Source organism: Emys orbicularis, chromosome 8, assembly GCF_028017835.1.
Source record: "Emys orbicularis isolate rEmyOrb1 chromosome 8, rEmyOrb1.hap1, whole genome shotgun sequence".
Classification (NCBI taxonomy): Eukaryota; Metazoa; Chordata; order Testudines; family Emydidae; genus Emys; species Emys orbicularis.
Window position 1 is genome coordinate 1,382,615 of NC_088690.1, and position 17,136 is coordinate 1,399,750.

Sequence of the window (17,136 nt, forward strand, 5' to 3'; positions counted from 1 at the left end):
CCCCGGGCCCCCCACCACGGGGACAGGGCTCCCCATCCCCCTGCCTCCCCAGCACAGGGACAGGGCTCCCCATCCCCCTGCCCCCCCCAGCACAGGGACAGGGCTCCCAGGCCCCCCCCATGGGGACAGGGCTCCCCCTCCCCCGGGCCCCCCACCACGGGGACAGGGCTCCCCATCCCCCTGCCTCCCCAGCACAGGGACAGGGCTCCCCAGCCCAGGGGCAGGGCTCCTAGCCCCCCCCCCACGGGGACAGGGCTCCCCCTCCCCCGGGCCCCCCAGCACAGGGACAGGGCTCCCCATCCCCCTGCCTCCCCAGCACGGGGACAGGGCTCCCCATCCCCCTCCCCCCTGCCTCCCCAGCACAGGGACAGGGCTCCCCCTCCCCCGGGCCCCCCACCACGGGGACAGGGCTCCCCATCCCCCTGCCTCCCCAGCACAGGGACAGGGCTCCCCAGCCCAGGGGCAGGGCTCCTAGCCCCCCCCCCACGGGGACAGGGCTCCCCCTCCCCCGGGCCCCCCATCCCCCTGCCTCCCCAGCCCAGGGGCAGGGCTCCTAGCACACCCCCCCACACACACACGGGCCCCCCCAGCACAGGGGCAGGGCTCCCCCAGCCCGCCTTCCGCCGTAGGGAGCCTCTTTGGGCCTGCAGTTCCCTAGCAACTGCGCCCCCCAGCAGGGGATTCTGTAATCTGCCTGGCAACAACCTAGTCTCCTTTCTGATTGGCCAACTCCTACCGCCCCGTATAGGTGAGGCTCTAATTCTTATTGGTTGGAATCCCAGGCTGCGCTGTGATTGGCTTAGACCGATGGAGAGGGCGGGAGGAGGTCGTGCGGTGGAAAACCGCCTGGCGGATTCTTTAGTCGGCGCTCCGAGAGGAGGGATACATCTCACGTCGTTGTAATTTCACATGACGTAACATTGTCGCGCGCAGCCGTATACCCATCCGCGCCGGAACTGATTTCGGGATGCGGGAGAGGTTGGTCCGCGCTCGCCGCGGCGGGGGCGACGCTGGGGGGAGAAGAGGAAAGTGATTGGCAGGGGCGCTCAGCCAATGAGGAGGCGCGTCTGGTGCGGACCCTGTGGCGATTGGCCTGCAGCGGCGCTGCCTCACCAATGGGATCGGAGGTTGGTATGGGGGGGGCCGTTTTCTCTTCCCTTCTTCCTAGTCGCGGTGGGGCCTGGCGGAGGGAGCGCCGCGCGCCGGCTGAGGTGAGGCGAGGCCGCGGGGCGCGCCGCCGGTCCCGGTACCCCCGGCTGCGGCGGCTCCGGCCGGGCCGCGCCTGTGAGGCGGCCGGAAGCGGGGCCGGGCCGGGACTTGGCGCGGGCGGGCGGCCGGGGCGGCTCGCGGGGCGGGGCCGGGCCGGGCTCGGCGGGGCTCGCCTGGCGCGTGTTCACTGGTTCCGCTCCCCCCAGGTTGTGCGGGGCCGGGGCCCGAGCGAGCGAGCGGGAACATGGCCGCGGAGCCGGAGAGCCCGAACCCCAGCGCCCGCATCATGACGTTCCGCCCCAGCGCCGAGCAGTTCCGGGACTTCGGCCGCTACGTCGCCTACATCGAGTCCCAGGGCGCCCACCGGGCCGGGCTCGCCAAGGTGAGCGGCCGAGCAGCGCCCTGGGCCCGCTCCCTCCCCCGGGGCGTGACGGGCCCTGGACTAGCCCGCGGAGCGGTGCCCGCGGCTCTGCGGGGCCGTTCAGCCGCCCCGGCCCCAGGACCGGCTCCGGGAAAGCTCGCCGCTCCAGGCTCGCGTCCCCCTCGCGGGGGACCTGTCCCCGTTCACCTGCCCTCCACACATCGTTATCGCACTTGTCAGGAGCTGGGTCCAAGAAAGACCAAAGTAGCACAGGTCGGCGTCGCTTTTCTATCCGACTGATGCCCCGACTCCAATCCCATTCACGTAGACACTTCTGGACATGAGTAGTACCCTTACTACTCTTGTGTGGAAACTGAAGCATGTGCCAGCTCCGAAACCTGCAAATGCTGATTTTCGGAGATGCTAAGCACCCGGAATTCCGTTTTAAGTTAATGGACGCTGTGGGAGCTCAGCATGGCCAAAGCTCCGACCCTTATTCACTACCATGCCATGGACAGAAGGTAGTACAAAGACAAGGCGAGGGAGGTAATATCTTTTATTGGACCAATTTCTGTTGTCAGAGACAAGCTTTCGAGCTTATGCAGAGCTCTTCTTCTGTTGTCTGTAGCTCTGTACGTTCAAAAGCTTGGCTCACCAACAGAACTTGGTCCAATAAAATATATCACCTCACCCACCTTGGCTCTAATATCCTGGGACAGACACAACTACATCAACACTGTATACAAGAAGGTAGTGTAGTTTGATGGACTAAACTTTGTAGTTCTTGCTCACAAACCATAATTAAAAGTAATTCTAAGAAGTTTGACATGCTCCTGTTGCATTCGTTGCTTGCTGAACGTTGCTGACTGAATACTCATTGTCCTCTAGATAAAGCTCTCGTAGGCAGGGTTTTCAGTGCAGAATGAATTTTATGTGCACCAATATGGAGGTGGTGTGTGACCTTCTTATTGGTGCACATAACAAAATTAATATGGTGGGGGTGGGCCGAGTGGTTTGGCGTGTGGGAGGAGGCTCAGGGCTGGGGCAGAGGGTTGGGGTGTGGGGGGATAAGGGCTTTGGATGGGGGTGTAGGCTCTAGGGTGGGGCTGGGGATGAGGGGTTCAGGGTGCGGGAGGGACTCTGGGATGGGGCAGAGGGTTGGGTGTAGGGGGTGAGGGCTTCGGCTAGGGGTGAAGGCTCTGGGGTGGGGCCAGGGATGAGGGTTTGGAGTGCAGGAGGGGGCAGAGGGTTGGGGTGTGGGGGAGTGTGGGCTGTGGGGCTGGGGATGAGGGGTTTGGGGAGTAGGCTGCAGTGGGGAGAGAGGACTCCTTCCCAGCCCTCTCTCGCTGCAGCAGCTCGGGTCCGGGGAAGAGGCGCCTCTCTCCGGCGGGGCTGGGCCGGGCCGAGGAAGAGGCTCCTCCCCAGCTGGCCATGGCAAGTCTGGGGCAGATCCACGGTGGGGAGGGGCACCTCTCCCCGCCACAACCCTGAGCCCTTGTGCGGGGCTTAATAGTCAGCTGTGCGGCTGCGCAGCTTAGAGGGAACTTAGCTCATAGGCTGAATTTCTACGTTTTCTGATCTTTGCCTTTTATTCTGTGAACCATCAGGTAATTCCCCCAAAGGAGTGGAAACCGCGAACATGCTACGATGATATTGATGAACTGGTCATCCCGGCTCCAATTCAGCAGGTGGTGACAGGACAATCTGGCCTCTTCACACAGTACAACATCCAGAAGAAGGCTATGACTGTCCGGGAATTTAGAAAAATTGCAAATAGTGACAAGTAAGAGTGTTTGTGCCTGCAGTTTCTTACATCTGTGGGGCTTTTGCATCCGTTACTATCACACAGCTTTCTCTCTATTTAGTGTATAGTTAAATGGATTCTCTTGGGTAGAGGTATGTAGCTTAAAGAAAATTTCAATGATAACAAAATTTTCTTTAAAATGACAATGCAAAAATGACATATTAATTAACAGATCTGTCCTGCTACACTTTACTTCTGTTAGTCCTGAAGACAGTGGAATTGCACAAGGGTCGATGAGAGCATGATTTGGCCTGGAGAACCATACATAAGAATGAGCATGCTGGGTCAGACCAATGGCCCAGTATCCTGACTCTGACATAGGGCAATGCCAGATGCTTCAGAGGGAATGAACAGAACAGGGCAGTTATCAAGTGATCCATCTCCTGTCGTCCGGTCCCAGCTTCTGGGAGTCAGAGGTTTAGGGACACCTGGAGCCTGACCATCATGGCTAATTGCCATTGGTGGACAGTGTCCTCCATGAACTTGTCTGATTCTTTTTTTTTTTAAGCCAGTTATACTTTTGGCTTTCACAACATCCCCTAGCAACAAGTTCCACGGGTTGACTGTGTGTTATGTGAAGAAATAATTCCTTATGTTTACTAGGCAGCAGGTTTAAAACAATTTCATTGGGTAACCTTTGGTTCTTGTATTACGTGAAGGGGTAAATAACATTACTTTATTCACTTTCTCCATACCAGTCATGGTTTTATAGACCTATATCATGTCCCCCCGCCCCCCAAGTCATCTTTTTGTAAGCTGAACAGTTCCAGTCTTTTTAATCTTTCCTTGTATGAAAACCATTCCATGCCTCTAATCATTTTAGTTGCCAATTTGTGTACCTTCAATTCTAATCTATCTTTTTTTGAGATGGGGCAACCAGAACTGCACAAAGTATTCGAGATGTGGGCATACCATGGATTTATATAGTGGCATTATATGTTCTGTTTTATCTCTCTCTTTCCTAAAGATTCCTAACATTGTTAGCTTTTTTGATTGCCGCTGTACATTGAGTAGATGATTTCAGAAAACAATCCATGATGACTCCCAAGATTTCTTTCTTCGGTGGTAACAGCTAATTTTTCCCCTTCATTTTGTATGTATAGTTGGGATTATGTTTTCCCATGTGCATTACTTTGTCCTTATCAACTTTGAATTTCATCTTCTGTCTTGTTGCCCAGCTACCCAGATTTGTGAAATCCCTTGGTAACGCTCTGCAGTCTGCTTTTAACTTAACTATCCTGACTTATTTGTGTATTGGCTGCAAACTTTGCCGCCTCATTGTTTGCTCCCTTATCCAGATCATTTACGAATTTGTTGAACAGCACAGGTTCCAGTATAGATCCTTGGGGGACGCCGCTATTTACCTCTCCATTCGGAAAATTGACCATTTATTCCTATCCTTTGTTTCCTGTCTTTTAACCAGTTACTGATCCATGAAAGGGCCATCCCTCTTATCCCATGATTGTTGAGTTTGCTTATGAACCTTTGATGTGAGACCTTGTCAAAGACTTTCTGAAAGTCCAACTGTATTATACCTACTGGATCACCCTTGTCCACATGTTTGTTGCTTCCCTCCCCCCCCTCAAATAATTCTAATAGACTGGTGAGGCATGATTTCCCTTTACAAAATTCGTGTTGACTCTTCCCTGACACATTGTGTTCATCTATGTGTCTGATAATTCTGTTCTTCGTTATAATTTCTACCAATTTGCCCGGTACTGAAGTTAGGCTTAATGACCTGTAACTGCCAGGATCGCCTCTGGACCCTTTTTAACAAATTGGTATTATGTTAGCTCTCCGCCAGTCATCTGGTACAGAAGCTGATTTAAGTAATAGGTTACATACCACAGTCAGTAGTTCTGCAATTTCATATATGAGTTCCTTCAGAACTCTTCAGTGAATATCATCTGGTCCTGGTGACCTGTTACTGTTAAATTTATCAGTTTGTTCCAAAACCGTCCCTGCTGACATCTCAATCTAGGACAGTTCCTCACAGTTGACACCTAAAAAGAATGGCTCAGGTGTGGGCATCTCCTTCACATCCTGTGCAGTGAAGACCAATACAGAGAATTCAGGTCGTTTCTCTTCAACTGCCTTGTCTTTCTTGAGTGCTGCTGTAGCACCTTGATTGTCCAGTGGCCTCAGTGATTGTTTGGCAGGCTTCCTGCTTCTGATGCACTTAACATTTTTTGGTTTTTGCTGTTAGTTGTTGTCTTTTAACATAAGAACAGCCATACTGGGTCAGCCCGAAGGTCCATCTAGCCCAGTATCCTGTCTTCTGACAGTGGCCAATGTCAGGTGCTTCAGAGGGAATGAACAGAACAGGTAATCATTGGGTGATCCATCCCCTAATATATGGAGATATACCTATCTCATAGAACTGGAAGGGACCCTGAAAGGTCATTGAGTCCAGCCCCCTGCCTTCACTAGCAGGACCAAGTACTGATTTGCCCCAGATCCCTCTAAGTGGCCCCCTCAACGAGTGAACTCACAACCCTGGGTTTAGCAGGCCAATGCTCAAACCCCGTCGCTCATTCCCAGCTTCTGGCAAACAGAGGCTAGGGATACCATCCCTGCCCATCCTGACTAATAGCCATTGATGGACCTATCCTCCATGAATTTATATAGTTCTTTTTTTAACCCTTTTTTGCTATATGCTCTTCAAATTCTTTTTTGACCTGCCCAATTATATTCCATAGTTTATGCTCCTTTCTACTTTTCTTCAGTAGGATTTGATTTCCAGTTTTTAAAGGATGCTTTTTTGCCTATAACTGCCTGTTTTACTCTGTTTAGCTGTGGTGGCATTTTTTGGTCCTCTGACTTTATTATTATTATTTTTTTTTTAAACTGATGTACAAGAAGGAAAGGATGCAAATTTACCTGAAGTCCCTACATAGAGTTTAAGGCCAGAAGAGACCCCACCAGATCATCTAGTAGGATACCAACCCCACCCAGCACTTGCTCACCAAACCCAACAACCGAAATTACAAGTAGTTTGCAGGGCTGGAAATTAGGAACAAATGGTTCTTCATGATTAACTGAGCACCCTTGACCTAGAGTTATTGAAAGACCATAAATTTGGAACCCAACAATGCTATTTTTATAGTCACTTACTCATAAAACTGAATTTAACCATTTTATTGCAGTGTTTGAAACCCCAAACGTTGCATTGCTACACTAGTTCCTGAGACCCAGAAAGTAAAATTCTCATTAGTTTCCATTGTTCTAGCTGAGAGAAATGTGAAAAGTAAACTAGACTTACACCACTTGCTACCACTACTTTACGAAATAAATGTAATTGTTAATAAATTAACTTTTTTAAAAAGATATTATTCCCTCACAAGATGTGGCTTGAGGACTAAAGAAGGAACTAATTAAATGCTCATTATTCCATTTTGTACAGTGCAGGTTGTTCCTTTAAACAGTAAAGGATAAACTATATGCTTTGCAAAACTTGTAACTTGCTGTGGGAGTTATGCTGGGGATTAGTATTTCAGTAGCACCTACAGATCCTAACTAAGGTAGGGGTCCCATTTTGCCAGACACTGTACAAAGAGCGGGCGAGGAAACACAGGCACAGAAGTGAAGTGACTTGCCCACTGTCACACAACAGGTTATGGCAGAGCAGGAAATAGAGCCTGGGTCCCCTGACTCCCCAGTCCAGTGCCCTAGCTACTAGGAGATACGCTAGATGTGCCTCCTTATTCTTTCATTAACCTTTTGAATATAGCCTTCTATCTGCTTTCTTAATTCTGTGCTGTTGCTCTAAACTCTAATGTATTGAGTTGCAAAGTTTTTATTGATTAAATGAGTTGATGAAACGGCTTTTTTTTTTTTTTTAAAGGTACTGCACACCCCGATATACCGACTTTGAGGACCTTGAGCGGAAATACTGGAAGAACCTCACTTTCAATGCCCCCATCTATGGTGCTGATGTTAATGGCACACTCTATGAGAAGGTGAAGGAAAATGCTTTGTCTTCTAGTAACATAATCATCCTTGTGAATCTTGATAGGGTTTATCATGTAAACTCTCTGCCCTGGAATTCAGCTCTGCAAAGTTTCAGAGGTATTTAATGGAGTTCATAGCAAACGTCTATCTTCTGAAATATATTACCTGGGAGATGCAATCTAACATATTTGTCATTTAACCAAAATTGTTGAGGCTGACTATAAGCCACATCACTGAGAGTATTTGTGTTTATCCATTCATTAGTGCTTCATTGTAATACAGTTGGAAACTCATGGGAGCCAAAATTAATTAAAAATATAAATATAGGTAAGGCACAAAACTGACTTAATGATGCTAATGTACTTATGAATATAAATGAGCCTGAAATGGAGACCAGCAGGGAACACGTATCGCCTATGTATCCTGCTGCTGTACACAGTTCTGTGGGGGGCTCTTTGTAGTTTGATAACTTAATTGTAGTGTGACTTACCCTGATAGCTGTGACATGCTGATAACCATCAGAACTGAGTGCATAATCTTGCAGCCACATTTTGCCTGTAAGAGTTTGTTAGACTAGAACAGTAGTTTTCAAACTGCAGACCCCCAGAGGTCCACAGACCACAAACTGTCTAAGATTTCCACAGAGGTGCGCACCTCCATGCAAAAATTTGTAGGGGTCTATTCCAGTTTTTTAACAGGGGTTTGGAAGGAAACACAGTGGTAGGAAGGAAAACATGACAGTCCTGGATGCTGAAGTCCTCTTCACATTGGACAGGACCAGTATAGTGGGTGGTGGTGCGTGCTTTCTACACCTGTCCTGCGAGTCTGTGTGGTTCACCCTGAAGTGTTTGTCTCTAGAGCAGGGGTGGGCAAACTATGGCCTGCGGGCCAGATCCGGCCTGTCAGGGCTTTGGATCCAGCCCACGGAATTGCCACCCCCGTGGCGCCGCGGGCCCCATGCTGCTTCCGGAAGCAGCCGGCACCACGTCCCTGCGGCCCCTGGGGGAGAAGGGAGCAGAGGGCTCCGAGCACTGCCTTCGCCTGCGGCTACCTCCCCCAAAGCTCCCACTGGCTGGGAATGGGGAGCCTGCCTGAGCCCCAATGTGCGCCGCTGCCACCCTGGAGCCGCTCCAGGTAAGCGGTGCCAGGCCGGAGCCCGAACCCTCCAGCACTCCAATCCCTTGCCCTGAGCCCCCTGCCGCACCCTGCACCCCTCCTGTATTCCAACCCCCTGTCCTGAGCCCCCTGCCGCACCTCGCACCCCTCCTGCACCCCAACTCCCTGCCCATAGCCCCCTGTCGTACTCCGCACCCCCTCCTGCACCCCAGCCTTCTGCCCTGAGCCCCCTTGTACACCCTGCACCTCTACTCTGCCCCAACCTCTTGCCCTGAGCCCCTTCCTGCACACCGCACCCCCTCCCACACTCCAATCCCCTGCCCCAGCCCTACATTCATGGCCCTGCATGCGATTTTCCCACCCAGATGTGCCCCTCAGGCCAAAAAGTTTGCCCACCCCTGCTCTAGAGGCTAGGGGATTTCAGATTCATGTCACGCACGTCCCTCTTTGTTTTCTGGCCTTTATGCTGAGATGTTAATGTGGAGTGTGATTAGTAGCAGTTAAACACAGGCTAATGGAAAATGAGACTTGTATTTAAAAAGGGGGGGGAAAGTCACTGGGAGGTGAAGACTTCGGATTGCTCAGCAAAATTGAAAAACAAATCTCTGTCCCAAAGTACAGAGTGATGTAGGGGCGAGTGTTATATAACTGATGTCTTGCTAACATGTTGCTTTCCTTGCTGATTCTTGCTTAATATGAGCTCCGTGTTTTGCAGCATGTACATGAGTGGAATATTGGCAGGTTGAACACAATCCTGGACGTAGTGGAGAATGAAAGTGGCATCACCATTGAGGGAGTGAATACCCCTTACCTCTACTTCGGCATGTGGAAAACCTCCTTTGCCTGGCATACTGAGGACATGGACCTCTATAGTATTAATTACTTGCACTTTGGAGAACCCAAGTCATGGTAAGGTTTCTTGGAGCAACCTCCAATAGTTTATGGTATTCCCTCTCTAGTAAATCTTGGAGTCCCTCAATAAATGAGGAGGGACAGATGGACAAACAAGGGATAGAGATTACTAGGAAAATAGTGGGGGGTGTTTCCTCCGTCTCCTCAGGCTACTGCTCCTTTACTCCCCAGGAATTCTGTGCCACTGCGCATGCGCATAATTCATGTCCCCCACAGATTTCTTTGCTTCCCTGCAGAAAAATTACTTCTGACGGGGAAGCCAAGGGAAACTGCAAGAGTGGTCATGTGCCCCTGCAGTGTAGGTGCGTCGTTTCATGCAACCGCAGCAGCTGGTGGAGAGGTAAATCACCACCGGGGGGTGCAGGGCTGGGGACACCCTGGCCGGTGGCTTGTACCCTGCGCCGGGCTCAACTCTAATACTGGCTTGGGTGGGGACAGAAGAGGATGGGACTTCCTCTTCCTCTGCAAGGAGTGGCCAGGGCCGGGACACTCCCACCACCAGAAACCTCCCCCAGCTGCAGGAAGCTTTGTACCCTCCCGCTTCTTGCCACTATCGCTCCTCGGCCACGGAGGGAGGGGTCACTGTACAGGGAATACAAGAACTATGGGTCCCATAATACAAGAACTAGGGGTCGCCAAATTAAATTAATAGGCAGCAGGTTTAAAACAAATACAAGGAAGTTCTTCTTCACGCAGCTCACAGTCAACTTGTGGAACTCCTTACCTGAGGAGGTTGTGAAGGCTAGGACTATAACAGTGTTTAAAAGAGAACTGGATAAGTTCATGGTGGTTAAGTCCATTAATGGCTATTAGCCAGGATGGGTAAGGAATGGTGTCCCTAGCCTCTGTTTGTCAGAGGATGGAGATGGATGGCAGGAGAGAGATCACTTGATCATTGCCTGTTGGTCCACTCCCTCTGGGGCATCTGGCATTGGCCACTGTCGGTAGACAGGATACTGGGCTAGATGGACCTTTGGTCTGACCCGGTACGACTGTTCTTATGTTCTTATGAACTGCTCCCCCGTCTGCCCAACCCCAGTGCATCTAGACCACCTATCCCCAGATACCCCTCACTGAGCCTCACCCCTTGCATCTGGAGCCGCCGTGCACCCAGACTCCCCGTAGAGCCCCACCCCTCCCTTGCATCCAGACCCCTGCTAAGCCCCCTGCGCTTGAACTCCCCACCCCACTGAACCCCAACCCAGCTGCACCCAGACTTCTATCCCACCAAGCACCACTCCCCCACCACCTAGACTCACCCTGCCAAGTCCCAACCACCTTCACCTGGACACCCCTGCAGAGTCCCATTCCCCTGCACACCCCCCCATGAGTCCCTGTGCATCCAGATTCCCCAGACCGCTCACCGAGCCCCTGTGCATCCAGATTGCCCCAACAGAATCCTCTCATCCCACACCTGGATCCCCCCCACACTAAATCCCTCCACACTTGGATCCTGCCAGGAGGAGCCTGCCCACCCCACACCTGGATCGGGGGCCAGGGCTGGGCATGCATATGCGTGTGAGACTCTGTCCCTCTTGCTTTGTATCTTGGTGCGCCTAGTGTATAGACATGTAGCACCAGTAGTGTGGGAACAGAAGGATGAGAACTGTTGAGCTAAATTATACTAGACCTACCAGAAAAGCCTCTCACCTAGGTATTTTTAAGGTCATTGATGAAAAGAGTTAATTGTGTTGCACCTTAGAACTTGATTGCAGTTGGATGTTAGGTGACCAATGAATGGTGGAAATTCTCGCTACTTAGTGCTATTGTTTCAGTCTGGGGCAATTAATTACTGCAGCAAGAAGGGTTAGAAACTGTTTTGGGGGGAAAAACAAAGTGTAGAGTACATGAAAGGAATATGTAGGGAGACCCTCAAATCCTTAAAGTGCAAAGCTTGTGTGAGTGCTTTATCTTCTTAACCCCTTCCACACTAGTACTATGTTCGCTAATGTAGTTCCAACTTCTCCCTCTTTGTTATGCCTTTGGCTGCAGAAACATGCCGTGAATTCAAGTACTTCAGAGACTTCTCCCCAGACTTTTGCCTAAGCAAACAAGAGATTTGATATTTTAGTGGAACTGCTGACCAATTATTGGGTTATTTTAGGCAGAATGCAATAGCAACATGTGCTTGATAGAAATTGTAGTAAGAGTGTTTTATCAAACTAAGCAAATGTGTAGTGAGAAGAATTAAATAAAGCGAAGCCTGATGGACAGACAGTTAAACTGGCCAGCCTATTGTAATCCTCAACAGTGAGCGGGATTTTAAATTCCCCTTGTTGTAAGTTAAAAGGGTGGTGGGTCCTCCTGACCTAAATGCTTTTCTTCTGTATTTGGAGGTTTCCAATGCCTGGCAATGGAGAGCCCTCTCACACTGGAGGAACTGTCCATTTCCAGCACAGGGCTACAGGAGAGTAGGGGAGCACTCTTTGATAGGAGTGCTTAGAGTGTATGGTTAGGAATGCCTTAGAAAGAATGGAGTCCTTAGGGTCGCAGTTTGGTACCCTTGTCAACCATGGCATTTTCTGTAGTGCAGACACAGCATTGGAGCTGGATACTTTTCAGTGACGGATATCTGCCAGGAAGGGCACCTATAGCAGAGGTGAAATTAAACATTGCTCTTTTTCTCTGTTTAGTATGAATCCAGGTGGGAAACTGGCTTTTCCAGTGGGGGAGAATAGACTATGTAGGGGGGGTCCTCTGGGAGACCCATGGGCTCCCTTGTATTACCCGTGTTTCAAACAATGTTCTCTTCCAGCAATCTGTCTGCAACTAACAGGAAGTTCAAATGCCAATTTGAACTATCAGGTACATTTCCCAACTTGTTCCTGTTGGAAACTCAAACAGCTGCTTTCCAGGCTGTTGAAGAGACAGAAATAGATGGAGTTTTCCTGTATGTAACCCGTCAATCAATACTATGTCACTGGCCTAACCGATCATTTCCCCAGTAATTCTCTTGTCTGTCCTTAGAGAAAAGAGACAATTGAGTGAGCTAATATAGGTTAGTGGGATAAGTAGGCAATCTACATCTTGCTGACTGTTCTATATTTGAAGTTGTAAGTGGATTTTTTTTTTTTTAAAAGAACCAAACTCTTTCTTGTCCCCTTTTTTACTGTTTTGCTCTTGTGACTGCAGGTATTCCATCCCTCCAGAGCATGGGAAGCGACTGGAGCGACTTGCCAAAGGTAATCATTCAGTTCTTCTCTGTCCTGATCCTACACTCTGCCTCTTACATGGGGTGGGGGGATAATTACGATGGGCTTCAGATCTCTGTCAGACTGTAACATGCTTACCGTATTCATGTGGGTGTGGACCATAGTTCTGTATGTGGTGATACAATTGTTTTCATAACTTGTCACTTGATAATATGGGATTATTTTTGTGTGTTTCTTTCTATAAGAGGAACACTCTAGACAAAAATGTTTTATAAATTAAAACTAAAGCTATAAAAACTGTACTCACTCCACTGTTCATGTTCAAGTTTTTGCCCTTAATTTAGCTTGCACTATGGAATTAGACTGGTTATTCTTGCGTTCTGCATGATGCACAACCGTGCTATTGCTTATGGGTTTTAATAATACAAGATTATCATTAAATCCCCGTGAGCTGTCTTCATTGACTCTTACTAAAATTTCAACACCTGGTCTGTTCATACTGTTTTTGTTGAACTTCTTTAAAAGGCTGCATTTTGAACATAAACTACTTGGTTGCCATGTATTAAAATCTTATTTAACTTTCCAAAATAGGAAGTTACCCATCCATTGCTGTCACTTGAATTTGCTTAAAAGGCAAGAAAAGACTATGCAGACGGTCTTTGCTCTTTTGATAAAGGTTTCTGTTGACTTGGGGAAGGTAACTGCACCCCATCCCCTATATTGTACAGAAGGCCTCTTTAAGACCTGCAGCTATATCTGCTTAGGTCACCAATCTGATTTCTGACCATGTCTTCCTTACATAGTACAGTCCAGAATGGAATACACCTATTCTAGGCCAGAGACAACATACTTTGTGTGGGCAGTAACTTTCCTACTAGAGTACTGATTAACTAACTTACTCTTTCTCGATTGCAGCAGCAGAGCGTTCAACATCTCTCCATACCTTTCTTTAAACAGGCTTCTTTCCAGGAAGTGCCCAGAGTTGTGAAGCTTTTCTCCGTCACAAGATGACCCTCATCTCTCCATTGATATTGAAGAAATATGGCATCCCATTTGATAAGGTGAAGGGAGAAGGCCTGGGATACTTTGAAGTACAGCAAATTCAGTCAAAGGGTTCCCAGAATGTCTGCTGGGTGGCAGGGTGGGGATTTCTGAGGAGGGCAGATGGGAAGGGATATTTTTTTTTCTTTTAAGCTAATTGGCAAAAGAAAACTTTTAAAATGTAAATTCTTATGATGCACATGTGGCTAGGACTTCTAGAAGCATGCACTCTAACCTGTATCTTCTGTGGTTTTGGGGTGTCTGACCTTGTCTGTTTATGCAGATGAATTGCTGAGGACCTGTGTTTTGCCAACAGTATTCTGCTGTTTATTTAATACTGTGCTATCTTGAGACTAGTTTTGAACTGTAGTTCATTACACTGCAATAAGGGACCTGAGTAGGGCATGAATCTATTTGCTTGCCTGGCCAGTATAGCTTGAAATAAACATTCTAAGTCATTTTGTCTTCACTGCAATTTTACCAGCTACCGCTGAGTGAGTCTCTCTAGCATGGTAAGGAAACAGTGAAAATTCTTCCATAAGAGGAGAGCAAAGGCAGCTTGTATATCAAACCCAGGAGAATGAGAACTGTTTTTTGTGAACCAGTTAACAGTCTGTGTGGACTTCCCTTCTTTTAGGTGACACAGGAAGCTGGAGAATTCATGATAACATTCCCTTATGGTTATCATGCTGGCTTTAATCATGGGTTTAATTGTGCTGAATCTACCAACTTTGCTACTCTTCGGTGGATTGAATATGGAAAGCAGTCTGTGTTAGTAAGTGGTCTACTGTCTTTTTTTTATTATTATTATTATTTTTTATTGCATATGAAAAAAATCCCCTTTGTGTATTTTTGACAGCCGATTCTTTGACTGATGCTCTAGAACAAACCATTGTTTCTATCCTAATATAACTACAGGCAGCAGAGTCAAATGAGCCTCTTATCTAGTGGTTTGGTGCCCATTTAGACTCTGGGCAGCAAATAATGGAACATCAATCTCTTCCCCTGGATATATCAGATCGGATCATGTTAAGGGTTTAGAGCATAATAGGTTAAACTATAACTGCTGTGTAAGGCTGAGGAGGTACTGGAAGGTTGCACATTATGGCATGGTCTTAGGCCTAGTCTCAACAGTTTTTGTACCAACTGTAGCTATTTCTCTTAGAGATGTTTTTTGTACTGAAGTAATTAAATTGGCACAACCCATAGTGGGACATTATATCATTATAAAGGTGCCTTATACTAGTATAACTTATTCTGCTTTCCTTAAGGGAATAGACTACATTGGTATAAACACCTTATATCGATATAACTGGTTGTACTGTCCTACCTCTGCTAGGATAGTTAAAGCGATACAACTTTTGTGTGTAGACAAGCCCACAAGCAACAGAATGCTGTTTGCCAGAGAATTCAACTAAAAAATCTGTTTATGAAGTGCTAGAGCCTGTTCAGTCCAAACAATCACTCCCTCTCACCACCACGTGGGCCATCCTTACTTTCCCATCCTGGACACACACACACTGCTTGAGATTTGCTAGCCCTAGAACAGGGGTAGGCAACCTATGGCACGCGTGCCGAAGGCGGCACGCGAGCTGATTTTCAGTGGCACTCACACTGTCCGGGTCCTGGCCACTGGTCTGGGGGGCTCTGCATTTTAATTTAATTTTAAATGAAGCTTCTTAAACATTTTAAAAACCTTATTTACTTTACATACAACAATAGTTTAGTTATATATTATAGACTTATAGAAAGAGACCTTCTAAAAACATTAAAATGTATTACTGGCACGCGAAACCCTAAATTAGAGTGAATAAATGAAGACTCGGCACACCACTTCTGAAAGGTTGCCGACCCCTGCCCTAGAAGTAACTCTGGACAAGAGGGATCAACTTTTAGCCACTAAGCAGAGAACTTTTGAAGCTAAAGACCTGTCCATGGACCCAACTGCATTGTCATCTAAGCTGCAAAAATTGTTTAAGCTTCATCTCTGCAATGTAAAGGTCAGAGGGCCCAGAGCAGAAATTTCTGTGAATGAGGAGGAGTTCCAACAACCTGCAAATTGGGTTGGTGCTCTTAACTAAGTGGATAACTCCGCCAATAGGCTGATACACTCTGGCCTGTTTTTTCTTGGCTAGCAACCTGCTCTCTCTCCTTGTTTCTGTTCTTTCATTTTTGCTGACTTCCTTACGTGATCTTGGACAAGCCATTTAATCTTTGTCCTCGCTGATTCCCCGGTTATAATAGGTGGACAATCCTGACAAGGGAGATTTTAGATGTGACAGTCTCACCACTTGGAGATATTTTGGATCAGTAGAGCTACAAAAGAACAAAGTGGTATTGGGTTGGAAAATAAAATGCTTGTGTAATTGGCCTAGTGTCTTCTGTGCAACTGCAGTGCTCATGTCGGAAGGATATGGTGAAGATCTCCATGGATGTTTTTGTGAGGAAATACCAGCCAGATCGCTACAAGCTCTGGAAAGCAGGGAAAGATGTGACTGCCATTGACCACACTCTTCCCACACCAGAGGCAGCAGAGTTCTTCAAGGGGGAGCTCCTCCAGAAAGTCAAGAATGGGAAGCAGTGCAGTGAGGAAATAGAAACTGGGGAGGCATGTAAAGAGGATGTGGACATGGACGAGAAGAAGAGGTATGTCACATAGTGGTGAATGCTTCCCTGTTCGATGACAAACCAGTGCAACTTGCTGCGTTGGAATGCTTTACATTCCTATGGAACAGTAGCAGCTGGGATTGGGCAGGTTCCTGTCTCAGGAAGAGGATTTGCTCTTCACTAAAGTGGTTAGGTCCAAGCTGATGTGTATCTGTCAGGGGAGAATTGGCAGGGAGCCGTACAACAACACTAGCTTGGTCCACCATGGTTTGCCTACTTGGGTCATTGCTGTCCAAAGCCTGAAGTTTGGGAGCAGTGCTGTATGTTGGAGACCAGAACAAAGAAGCATTCTGTTGGGATTGTGGAAACATTCTCCATGGCCAAATTCCAGCAGCGTCAATGCTGGAGCTGCCATGATAGTACACAATTCCTATTCCTTGTTGCTTAAGGAATAGTTGAACAGTGATGTCTAAGCTAGTGGTCTTGAGTTTTACTTATGGGGAGGCGATGTCTCTGGATGTACTCTGGCATCTGTTAATCATGCATTGTGAGGCTGAGGGAACCTAAGGATGAGTGGTACTACACAAGGCTATTTTGGAATAGCCAAGAGAGAGCATGGCTTGCCAGGTGCTGGTTTCTAAAAGTCCTGGCATCAGGCATATGACCCAAACCAGGCGTTTCTTGAGGGTACTGACCTGACATTTCACTTAAGTATTCTGTGTGATCAACCACTTGTGGACTTGTTTTCTGCAGTCTGCCCAAGCATCGCATAGGAACCAAGAGGCACAGGGTCTGCCTCGAGGTGCCCCAAGAGGTGAGTCAGAGCGAAGCCTTTCCGAAGGAGGAGCTGAGCTCTGTGCAGTATGAGGTGGAAGTGGCAGAGCCTCCTGTCAGACCCACTAGTGAGCTTGTGCAGCAGGGTGAAGATGGACTCCCAGTTTCAGGTAATTGTTTCTCAAGTTCCATCTTACTGTATAGTATAA

At 48.2% G+C, this 17,136-nt stretch overlaps 1 protein-coding gene across 2 annotated transcripts in view; it reads left to right on the forward strand.

The window, feature by feature from the left end:
- Positions 1 to 1,420: 1,420 nt before the first annotated feature.
- The window catches only part of KDM4A (lysine demethylase 4A), a 36,885-nt gene continuing 21,169 nt past the window's right edge, over positions 1,421 to 17,136 (forward strand). The window contains exons 1-9 of one of the 2 annotated variants that reach the window (XM_065410133.1): positions 1,421 to 1,591; positions 3,178 to 3,353; positions 7,219 to 7,333; positions 9,157 to 9,350; positions 12,486 to 12,535; positions 13,463 to 13,566; positions 14,184 to 14,321; positions 15,942 to 16,192; positions 16,907 to 17,097. In XM_065410133.1, the coding sequence (XP_065266205.1) occupies positions 1,454 to 1,591; positions 3,178 to 3,353; positions 7,219 to 7,333; positions 9,157 to 9,350; positions 12,486 to 12,535; positions 13,463 to 13,566; positions 14,184 to 14,321; positions 15,942 to 16,192; positions 16,907 to 17,097 (1,357 nt within the window). In that variant the 5' untranslated portion in view covers positions 1,421 to 1,453. The remainder of the gene's footprint in view (positions 1,592 to 3,177; positions 3,354 to 7,218; positions 7,334 to 9,156; positions 9,351 to 12,485; positions 12,536 to 13,462; positions 13,567 to 14,183; positions 14,322 to 15,941; positions 16,193 to 16,906; positions 17,098 to 17,136) is intronic. The other variant, XM_065410134.1, reaches the window with a different exon arrangement.